This window comes from Pithys albifrons, chromosome 3, assembly GCF_047495875.1.
Source record: "Pithys albifrons albifrons isolate INPA30051 chromosome 3, PitAlb_v1, whole genome shotgun sequence".
NCBI classification, from domain to species: domain Eukaryota; kingdom Metazoa; phylum Chordata; class Aves; order Passeriformes; family Thamnophilidae; genus Pithys; species Pithys albifrons.
The window spans coordinates 49,257,137-49,268,761 of record NC_092460.1 but is presented as its reverse complement, the minus strand read 5'-3'; the positions used below and the strand labels follow the sequence as shown (position 1 = coordinate 49,268,761).

Here is an 11,625-nt window from a genome sequence, read left to right as displayed (position 1 = left end):
TCAACACAGCAGGGTTCTCATGAGACTCTGACAAGGACTGGAGACTCATTTAGCACATGGCAGGCACTAGACCCCTGAGGAGTAACCATGCTCTCAGGGGGAAGGAGTGGAATCCCATTCCTGGGAATGGACACCCATCTCCCCAAACCACACAGACCCCTTCCAGCATCCCACCACCCCAATCTCCCAGGGATGAATCTTCCAGCACCATCTCTGGGGTGGCCACACTGCTGAAAGCAGCCCAGTGCCAGCAGTTTTCCTGAAGAAGCTGGCACCACGGAAAGCAGTGAACATGGTGTTGGCTGAGGTGGGGTGGGGGGCTGCTTGCATCCCCTCCCCGCCGTCCCTGACTGACCATATTCTGGCTCTGAGGAGTGCTTGGCTCCACCTTCCGCCCTTCCCTCCCCCGGTGCTAAGCAGCAAAGCCAGCTAGAGACATCCAGCTGGGGTATTAGTAAAAACCAAGCCTCCCTCCAGGAATGGCACTCGCTTGAGAGCCTCCCTGTCCTGTGCGCCCCGACGCTGCTGGGGCTGGGAGGGAGAACAGGGGGACTATTGGGATACAAATCACAGTCCTCGCAGGATTTGCACAGCACACCAGACAGCAATGTAAGTTTTCCTACCTGAGCTCGCTCGCACACGGGCACATACTTGTTCAGCCTTTTTTCCCCGTACTTTTTTTTAACTTTTTTTGTTTCCCCAACAAGAGTCTGTGTTGCCCTCCAAAACTAGAGGGATCTCAACCCTTGCTCTGCACTGTTTTTTTCCAGTTAAGTCAGAGGCATGCTTTTCTATCACGTTTTTTTTCTTTCTTTTCTATTTCTTTCTTCTTTTTCTTTTTTCTTTCTCTCTCTCTCTCTCTCTCTCTCTCTCTCTTTCTTTCTTTTTTTTTTTTTAATTCCTGAATGGGGAGGATAGTGAGGCTTTTATTCTTAGAGTGTTTCTTTCTCCAAGGGGGGAATTGCTGCATGGCAGCAGGGACTTTTAGAGGTGACTGCAGACAGAAGGAGAGAGGCAGAGTGTGTGGGGCAGGCAACCCAAAGCTTTGGCTTGTCTCAAAGTTAAACTTGGTTGTGCTTGTGTCTGAATCTGTATATATATAGATATATGCATGATGTGAGTATGTATATGCATACATACACATAGACAGGAGTGTGTGTGTGGATGCACTTTAGATATATTTTAAGCGTTTGGTTTATCAGCTGCAAGAGGAGGATGAGGGATGAGTTCCCAGAGATGCACTTTCCCACAGTTGGGATAAGGGTCTCTGAGTGTGAATGTGGGGCCTGGGCTGGTTCCCTGCATGGTGGTGCCACCCGCTCAGCTTCCCTGGTAGCTGGGATGTAGGTCCCTTCTGGCTTATTGATATGGAGCTGGTGTTTCTCCTCCCTTGCTTCCCCCAAGGAATTTCACTGCACATCTTTGAAAAAAAGGGACACTTCCCCACAAAAGTTTTGTGGCTGTCCCCCACAACCCACTCCCCTGGGGGGTGCTGTGCCTGGGCAGAATGGTCCGTGTCTCTCTCCTTTCAGGTCCCCAGTCTTCCTTATCTCTCTTGATGCAGGCCCTTCCGCATATGTCATTCCACACAATTGCAGAGATAGGGAGCAATATCCCAATTAATCAGGGCCCCTGACCCATCCCCACCCACACTGATCACGGGTTTTGTGGTGTGCACGGCAATTCCTTTGCTTGTGCTTTTATTGAGCAGCCCTTGTCTCGTGGTCAGCTCTTCAGAGACTTTGGAGTCCCTTTCAGATTTGGTGGTTGCGACTTCTTTTCTCTTTTCCCCCCTCTTTCTTTCTTTCTTTTGTTTTTGTCTTCCTTCCTCCCCTCTCCAGTGAGAAGAAGGACAGTGAGAAGGAAGAGGCTCGAGAGCAACGATGGCTGATGACCAAGACCTTTCAGAGGTGGAGATGAGCCCAGTGGGCTCTGAAGACCACCACTGCCTCTCACCAGGACCCTCTATGGTGTCGGAAAGCTCCCCACATCTCACTGGCTCTGGAAACGGGGAGATGGGAAAGGTCAAGAAGGAACAGCAAGACTCAGAGGCAGATGACGACAAGTTCCCGGTGTGCATCCGTGAGGCAGTCAGCCAGGTGCTGAGTGGCTATGACTGGACCCTGGTACCCATGCCTGTCCGGGTCAATGGAAGTAACAAGAGCAAACCCCATGTCAAGCGGCCCATGAACGCCTTCATGGTCTGGGCACAGGCTGCCCGGAGGAAGTTGGCTGACCAGTACCCACATCTCCACAATGCTGAGCTCAGTAAGACCTTGGGGAAGCTCTGGAGGTAAGAGCGGGTGGCAGAGTGGGGGGTGTGAAGGCTGAGGTCTGGAGGTGTCCTGTAGAGGACTGTGCGGTTGTGTGGAAGGATGGAGGCTATGCGGGATGGAAGGGGTTTCACTTGAGGGAACTTTCCTTTTCTACGGGGAGCTCCCTCACAGGAGGCACAGACATTGACTGGAAAAAGAGTGCTGGTCGGATGTAGTGAAGGTGTCCTCAGTAAAACTCCTCTGTTCTGGGGAGCAGCCCTTTCCATGGGTTTCCCAGTAAGTTTCCCTGTTGTTCCAAACCAGGACACTCTTGTTCTGGTCTTCCCCTGCCTGACTGCCTGGAGATCTTGTTTTCTTGGCTCACCCTCCCTGTTGGGCCAACTTGTGCACTATGAGGAAATGGGCTGAGCTTAAGACCCAAGTCACTGGTGTCTGCCTCAAGCCTGTTTCAACTCAGGTCCCTGTGCTAGCAGAGTTTCTTTTCTGAGCAGTGCCACAAAGCAAGAGGGAAACCAAGCTACAGATTAGGACAAAGTCAGGAGAAAAGAGCAAGGTAGTCAGAGCCCCACATCTGTCATTCCCATGATGGTCCTAGTTTTTGCAGACCATGCAGGTTCAGCAGGATGGACAGGGAGAGACCTGGCTAGGAAGGGGATGATGAGGCTTAGCAGAAAGGAAGAGACCTACAACAGTCCCAGCTTCAGCAGGCTATCTTAGAATATGCTGACTCAAACAAGCTCCATCTCCCTTTGCACCCAGAGAGATGCCCTCCCTCCTCACCAGCACATACATGGTTGTCCTTCTGGCCCCAGCAGTTTTGTGCCCATTTTCATTTAATCTTTGTGTGGATCCTGGGTCCTTTATGTACCTTCCCCTCCTTCCTCCAGCAGACCGATGGGCTGCCCTGATTGATTGTATCCAGCCCATGTGCATGCAGAGAGCCACTGTGCCTAAGCCAAATGCGCCAGGACGGCCGTGCCACTTCTATCCCATCTGATGCTCTCTGTCAATAACTCCATCTACCTGTTACAAACACTTTCTGCCACAAGTGCCCAGCACAGTCCACTGCCTCGCACCAACCAACGCAAACTAAGGCTCACGTAAACGGCCCTCTCATTCTCGCTTTCACCCTGATGGTATTTCATAGAGGAAGCCCTCAGCCTTGGGCGGGCCAAGAGACATTCTTCCAAGCAGAAAGGAAACACGCTCTTGCATAGCAGCTGATGGTGATGTCTATTAATTCCTGGCTTCAAACCTTCTTGCTTGCAAGGAACCAACCCTATGGGCATTCGATTCTCCCTCTGCTATGTCAGCCCGTTTACTGCTACTCCTCAGTGTCTAGTGTAACCCCCAAAAGGGATCACTTTGGGAAGTCAAAGGCAGGTTGGTTGTCGATGTCTAATCTGATGCTCCTTCCTGCTTTGATGCCCTCTGCCTTCCTTTCCCTTTATCATGGCACTTGCTCTCACCTGGGACTCTGCTGCCAGCCTCTGGACTGTGAAGCTATGCTGGAAGGAGTGTGTGTGTAGGAGGGGTGGACCAACCTTTTTTGTTCCCAAAATGTTGATTTCTAGGTATCATTCCTTTACTGCCAAATATTGCCAGAGTTTAGAGCAACAGCCTCTTTCCAGACACTGCACTTTCCTTGAAAATGTATCACAGCAGTACCACTCCATAGGTATCATATTCACAGCGCAGGGAGACACAGTCTCCAGACATTCATGCACCCAACTACCGCCCTACTCCAAGGGCATGGCTCCCGCTGCTGGCCGTATGGGACTCAGAACAGCAGGACACTGCCGCTGAACAATGGTCAAGACCCCAGAGGTTTCTCAGGGCACTGTACAGCCAGGAGAAACCTCTGGGGTCAGGCTTGGGGTACTTGTGTGCTGCTGGGTTTGCCAGCTGGGTGCTTTGATTGATTGTCTCTTCTCCGAGTGTCTGTAGTGCAGGCTGAGGTTCTCTAAGCCATGCCAGCCCCTACAGAGACTGTGGAGCCAAGTAAGCTGCACTCTGGCTAAAATCAGTGTCTGATCTTGGTAGGACCATATACGTGTGTCTTTCTGTGAGGCTGGGGGGAAATATCAGCCACAAAACTCTAGGGGAGGTAGACCAAAGGTTACAAGAATAGTAGCCTGAATTCTTGCCTTCCATCCATGGTATGGTTGGGTCTTCCTCAGCTGAGGTTCTCACTGCCCTTGTCTACACTGTCCCCCAGGTATAGCTCCTACACATCAATATAACTCCAAGCAGCCAGGATTTTTTATGGATGGCTTAGTCTTAAATTTTTACTGAGGGTTCCTGCAAAGGGCCTTGGCCCACACCTACAAGGTGGCCACCCAAACCCTACTACCATGGCTTGACACTTGGAAAATGTGGATGACTTCTCTTTCCATGTGGGCTCCTCTGACCTTATAAACAGCATGTTAGGCAGAGAGGCAAATGCTGGTGAACACAAAGACTGGCTGCAGACCACCATTAAACAAAGCATGTTGCCAGGTGGGGATGGCAGAGGATGGGAAATCTTGAAAGGCAGGTAGCAGATGGAGTGGTAATCCCAGTGCTACCCCACATGCCCCTCTGCAAAACAGGATGCAATGACCTGGCTTTTTTTTTTAGGCTCAGAGTTTGCTCTGGCTCAGTGCCACCACCATGTCCTCTGCAGGCCCCAGCCCTCATTGGAAAGGGCTGCAGGGTATGCCCTGATGGCCATACTACCCACTTGACCCTAAACATGGTGCCAAGGGGCTTATGGCTCCATTCACTTTCCCAAGTCTGTACCCACTTAGGGTGTGTGACGGGTGCAGGCATCAAACAGGATGTACTAAAACCAAAGGGAATGTTTCTGTTCTTGACAGTCGTGAAATCTCTCCTAGGATGCTTTCCTTTCCCAGTGTGTTATGGGGAGCAGCTCTGAAATGGAGGCTGGCTGCTGAAAATGTCGGCACGACACTTAGCCAAACTGCCAGCCAGCACCACCTCTAGGGCTCAAAACAAGAGAGGCAAGGGAAGAATGGGAGGAAGGCTTGGTAAGGAGGAGCAAGAGGCCCCGATGGAGGGATCTTTGCATGAGGGTAACAACACCCAGGGAATTGATTCATGCACACAAAATCAAGGGCCACAGACATGTAGGAGAGAGCCTGCCCAGCTGCTTTCTCCCTCCAGCCAGCCCTTGCCTTGCATCAGTCCCAGTGCCCAACCCCATCACCCCACTGAGTTATTGGTAGCTGAGTCCCAGCACAGGGTCAGGCCTTTGGCTGAGCCAAGGCACCTGGCACGCAGAGCATACAATGCCAGGTGGGAGAAGGGGAGGTTGAAAGAGGTGAGCAGAAAGATTTTATCCTTTCTTTCTCCTCCCACGGCATGGTGCTGGATGCTTGCGCCTCTCTCCTCGGCTTGGGGGTGAGCAGTTGGTGTCGGGCTTGGATAAGCCCCATGAAGAGCTTTGCTCTGTGATCCATAACTTCTCTGCCCATGCGAGATTCCTTTGCATTATGGCCTGGGGAGTGTGGGGGCAGGAGGGGGAGGGCAGGAAGCAAGTGAAATCCAAATCCCCCCAAATCTCCTGCCTTTGCCTGCTTGCACCAGTTTCACTTTGCTAAAGCCGATTTGAGTTCTGATCCCAATGGGAGGGAGGAGGGAGCAAGCAGCCTTGGAGATGAGAAGGCAAAGATGCAGGGAGTGGACTTGCCTCTGTCCTGCTGGTGGCACTGCCTGTGGGCTTCTGTCAGAGGGAGAGGAGATGAGGCACTCAAGCATAGCTCAGAGGGCAGCAATCGGACTCCTGCATAGCCTTCAGCAGCTCTGATTCACGCCATCCACAAGATGGATCTCAGAGGCTGAGCTTTGCAGGTTTTGCCTTTATTCTCCACATGCCATGTTCTGCAAGGATGAAGGTTTTTTCAAGGCAAGGTTGCTCCCAGTCCACAATGCCTACAAGGGTTGGCACTTGGAGGCCTGCCTGGAGCAGCACAGGCTGAGGGATTAGAGCCCTCTGGGATGTGTGAGTGTGGTATATGGTGGCAGGAGGGAGACAGGAAAGCTGGTGTTGGATTCATGGTGGGTCAGTTGCTTTAATCTCCGGGATTAAGGCAGTGGAGGAATGTGGTGTGTGGCTGTGACCTGCTTAGGCTTCCTGGAGTGAACCCAGGTCAGCACGATGATGGGCTTGAACCCATGCCACACACCTTCTGGCTGCCAGCTGAGGGGATGCACAAGGAGCAGAAGGGGTGCTTAGGAACCAGTCCATTACTTGCTGGTGATCCCTTTGATTTCCCACCAGATTTACCTGTGTAAATATCCATGCCTCCTCTTCATCCTCAGTTTTTCAGACCTTCGTGTCTTCCCCAGAGACTACAGCTTTACAGAATTGGTCATGGTTAGTACTATAAGCTACAGGGGTGCTAAGGTGCTGGCACAGTCCCATCCGCATGTAGTTCTTTTCCTGGGGAGAAAAAGGCATGGACAGAAGTGGAATTTGTTTGCTGTTTGTGAACCCTGCCATTCCTTAACAGCTGTTGAGAGTTCCCAGTCACAGGAAGACTGGGCCCTTCTGAGAACACTGACTTTTGGTTCGGGAAGCAGAATACCTTAACTCACAAGAATATTTGAGGAGGAAAATCATACAATGAAGCTGAGGTGCTTCCAGCTGAGACTGCTCAGTTTGATCTCACCTTCAAGTGCTCTGAGCCATCCTTCCTGTGTATTTCATCACTTCTTTGGACAGCCTATCTTAAGTAGAGCAGCCCATGATCTGGTAGGAATACAGAGAAGGAGCTTACATTTCTGCAGTGCTTTTCATCCAGAGACCAAAGCTCATCTATTTCCATAAGGCTAGCAACATAGCAGCTGAATTTTTTACAACTGCTTGGCCAAATTCAAGAAAGGAAGGTCCTTTGTGCTCCAGTCTTTTGCATTATCTACATCTGAGATGAGCAGGAGCTCCAGGAATAGCAGAATACACTGCTCTGCCCCTTCCAAATTTTCTTAAAGTCCCTTCTAGTATATTGCAAGATGATTAAAGGCCTAGCAAGCTCCTTGCAACAATATGGGTACTGTGGAGCCAACACCAATTCCTGCCATTTCTGCTCAGTAGAGCCTCAAACTTGGAACAGAGCCTATGGAAGAGTGGGAGATTAACCTGAAACAAATAGTCTGGGGAAGAGCAAGAGACATGAGGAAGGCAGTACTACGGCTAGTGTGTGCCACACTGCCTTTGTCCAAAGGATGATTCCAACTGCCCTTAATATGGACAAAGTTTTTGAAAGCTGCATGTCCAACCTTATTTTACACAACTATGAAAAGATGCACTTTAATTTTTGGCAGTATGAGAGAGGTTGTTGAACTTACTGAGGTGAGAAGCATCACACAGGTGGGGAAGGGGGACCCAATGCTTAGCGAACAAGAGTAGGAGAAAAAGATCACTGTCTCTGCCGAAACACTCCATTAGAACTGTTGTTCTGGGAAGTACCTTCAATGGGGCAACACCCTGGTGTTTGGATTTACATGCTGTGTCCCATGATGCTGTGTATACGATGTTTTTTTCTGACATATCTGCCCCACTCCTTCCCCTCTTCACTTCTTTACCACCTTGGTCTCTGCAGGCTGTTGAACGAAAGCGACAAGCGGCCCTTTATTGAAGAGGCAGAGCGGCTGAGGATGCAGCACAAGAAGGACCATCCTGATTACAAGTACCAGCCCCGCCGGCGGAAAAATGGCAAGGCCACACAGGGTGAGGGTGAAGGCCAGGTGGAGGGGGAGGCTGGCGGGGCTGCTGCCATCCAGGCCCACTACAAGAATGCCCACCTGGATCACAGGCATCCTGGAGAAGGGTCGCCCATGTCCGACGGTCATCCAGAACACTCCTCAGGTGAGTCCCAGGTCTCTGAATCTATTGACAGGCTACAGCCAACTCAGATGTTCAAAAAAGACATGGTGAAAGCCTTGGCAATGGGGCTCACACTTTGCTCATGACCCAACAAACTCTGCTACGTCAGCAGTACAGGGGCATGCCTGACTTTTGTGTGCATTTGCCTTCCTCTGGTCAGGCAAGGTGTTGTTGCACTCTCCCTTTTTTCCACAAGATGACATAAAAAGGTTAGGTTTTGGTTATTTCTTTCTCCCTCCACTGAAGTCTCCAACCAGACAGCTCCTGGAATGCTGGGAATAACAGAGCTGTGTATAGAGCAATGCATAAAGTGGTAACTCACCTCTTCTCTCTCTTTCCTCCTGAAAATCTTCTTCACATTGCAGGTCAGAGCCATGGGCCCCCCACACCACCTACCACTCCGAAGACGGAGCTGCAAGCAGGCAAAGCTGATTCCAAACGAGAAGGGCGTTCCCTGGGGGAAGGGGGAAAGCCACACATTGACTTTGGCAATGTGGACATTGGGGAGATCAGCCATGAAGTGATGTCCAACATGGAGACCTTTGATGTCAATGAATTCGACCAATACCTGCCGCCCAATGGACACGCTGGCCACCCAGGCCATGTTGGGGGCTATGCAGCAGCGGCGGCTGCTGGCTACGGCCTTGGGAGCGCCCTGGCTGCAGCCAGTGGACACTCTGCCTGGATCTCGAAGCAGCATGGAGTCTCCTTGTCCACTGCCACCTCATCAGTGGTGGACTCCAAGGCCCAGGTGAAAACAGAGGGGTCTACCCCCGGAGGTCATTACACTGACCAACCCTCCACCTCCCAGATAGCTTACACATCCCTGAGTCTGCCCCACTACGGTTCGGCCTTCCCTTCCATCTCCAGGCCACAGTTTGACTACGCGGACCACCAGCCCTCGGGACCCTATTACAGCCATTCCACCCAAGCCTCTGGCCTCTACTCTGCCTTCTCCTATATGGGACCTTCCCAACGTCCACTTTACACTGCCATCTCTGATCCTGCACCCTCCGTGCCACAATCCCATAGCCCCACACATTGGGAACAGCCCGTGTACACGACTCTCTCCAGACCATAGGGAATGGGGAATGGTGACCAAAGCAGCAATGGAAAGGCTCCGAAGAATCAGCACAGGCAGAAGAGCCTCCGAACTCCAAGGTCACTCAGTGCCATTCAGTCACCACAACCCACTGAGTATACAGAAGTGCCTTTCTTGACCCCAGCTATCACCGGCACACCTGCCTAGAGGAAGGTTTATGGTCCTTTCGCCCTTTACCAATTTCATGCAGGCCACGCGATTGACTTGCAACACCTAATTTGCCTTCTAGATGAGGAGGATTCTAGACATGGAGTGACTGGTCTCTGATGGGTTTTGTTGTGCATACCCTGGACTGTACGATAAGAGACACTGTCCTTTCCTTCCTCTTCCCAAACTGCTCCAGGGAGTTAGCAAGAGTTTCCAACAGGCCACAATGGACAACACTTTGTCACCTACTGCAGGTGAAGGTGGTTGCTCAGCCTTGGTGGATGTGTAGGAGGAGCAGTAGGGAGGATGGCATGGCTGTCTTCCTTGTAATCAGCATTGTGCAGCACTCTTGCCTAAGATTCACACATGCATGAATCTTGAACCCCTTGGAAGACCAACCTACACCTGCTTCCCTGCTGATTTCCACAGCTGCACCCTAGCTTTTCTCCCCACCTCCTCTCTCCATCCTGTCTCTGTTTAATCTCACACTCTTTCCAGCATGGAAATTTTAAGGCTTGCCTGAACAGTGCATGGGATTTGGGAACAGCATCATCCATCTTAATGTTACTCATATCACAGCCTGTGTGCAATGTGTGTTCATGTATGGAGGTGGAGGAGAGGTGGGAAAGGATCAGTGAATCATTACTGTGCTGTGGATTAATTCTCCTTTCTTAAAATTACTCTATATCATTCATTTATGTCAGCCATTTCTGGCCTCTCAGTCTTTTCTAATTTCTTCAGAATCTCAACCAACCTCTTAGCAAACTTGCTCCTTGCTCTTCCATGTCTGATGGCCTGAAATGAATAGGCACTTGCCAACACCCCAAGTTGATTCCAATACTCTTTGAACCTCCACTCCAAATCTAGGCTGATGGGCTGTGCATCCACTTGTTTGTTCATCATGTCTCCCAGTCAGTCAACACGTTGCTCCCATCTATGCTGAGGATGGAAAGATGCTCCTGTGGCTTTAAAAAAGGTAGATACAGACCCAATCATGGACGGATGTAAAGAAAAGAAGCGTATTTAGGTGCAAAGGAATCTATTTTCCTTTTGGTTTTCAAACTGGAAGTGACCAGCTCTCCCAGTCAGACTAATCTCCTTTTCAGCCAAACACCTGAGGACAGTCTGCTTGCTTCTTCTTTGTCACCTCCAGAACTGGGGTGGTTTGTTGTGTCGGTGAATGAACTGGCACAAAAACTGCTGCAGGAAAAGATGACTCCTGCCAATTGATCACAGAGACATGTTGTGGGACCTTCCAGTGCATTTTCCAGCCTAGAAAGAGACTTTAACCCAATGTGGACTGTGATCGGCGCTGCTGTATCCCTCTGCTGATACCTATGTCAGATGCCCCTCCTGCCTCCCTTAGCTACGGATGACTTATCCTGGTGGTGTCTGAAAATACCATGTAGAATGTTTGCTCCTTGTACGCATGTAACCTCTTCCAGCTCTGTCCCCTTATTTATGCAAGTACCACCTTCCTCCCTCACCTCCCCTTCCTCAGTCTCTATGCTGTCCTAGCACCATTAACGCTGCATTAAACATATGGAATAATAAACTTAAAAGTTTCATTTTCACGTCTGAGTTTTTTCGATCTCTTCCCTGCAAGTCTCTGTTTTTTCTCCCAGTAAGCATATGATGGGTCACACCACCACCACAAGGATCCCGTGCACACCCTTCATCTGCCTCTCAGGCAAAGGACATGGGCAGAACTCTGATTGACTGACCAGACTCCTCCATGGAAGTGAAGCTCATCTTCTGCTCACACCCCAACTCCAATCATTTATTACATAAGAAAGACACTAATACTGATTTCTGTTCTTCAGCTGAGATTCAGCACATGCAATTACGAGCACCATTTTGCACATGCTTCAAGCAAAAATTTCTTAATGTGATTGTTAATGCTCTCTAGGATAGAAGTGTGGGGTTTCTCATCTTAGTTCCTCATCACCAGGTAGCAGGTGACATATTTTGAAAAAAACTTCCCCACATACAGAAACTTCTGTATTTTAGAAGAAACCATTAGCTTCTCTGTAGTAACTCAACCGCCCAGCCACTTGCCTTCTACAAGCAAGAACCTAAATACAAACACACACACACACAGAGTACATTCCAGATTAGATGTATACACCTTCTTGTTGAAGAGACATTCTGGGTATAGTCAGTCCTGGAGTGGGTATCTGAACTTTTGTTTGGAAAGAAAATGTGTATCACTC

At 50.1% G+C, this 11,625-nt stretch overlaps 1 protein-coding gene across 3 annotated transcripts; it reads left to right on the top strand.

The window, feature by feature from the left end:
• Positions 1 to 471: 471 nt before the first annotated feature.
• SOX10 (SRY-box transcription factor 10) lies at positions 472 to 10,969 on the top strand. Of its 3 annotated transcripts, XM_071549862.1 has the most exons (5): positions 472 to 609; positions 919 to 990; positions 1,842 to 2,293; positions 7,880 to 8,145; positions 8,529 to 10,969. In XM_071549862.1, exons 3-5 carry the CDS (start codon positions 1,884 to 1,886, stop codon positions 9,242 to 9,244), a joined length of 1,392 nt encoding a protein of 463 aa, XP_071405963.1. In that variant the 5' UTR covers positions 472 to 609; positions 919 to 990; positions 1,842 to 1,883; the 3' UTR covers positions 9,245 to 10,969. The 3 variants fall into 3 exon arrangements, with proteins under 3 accessions (XP_071405963.1, XP_071405961.1, XP_071405962.1); XM_071549860.1 differs by lacking the exon at positions 919 to 990; XM_071549861.1 differs by lacking the exon at positions 472 to 609 and having other exon boundaries at positions 826 to 990.
• Positions 10,970 to 11,625: the final 656 nt, after the last annotated feature.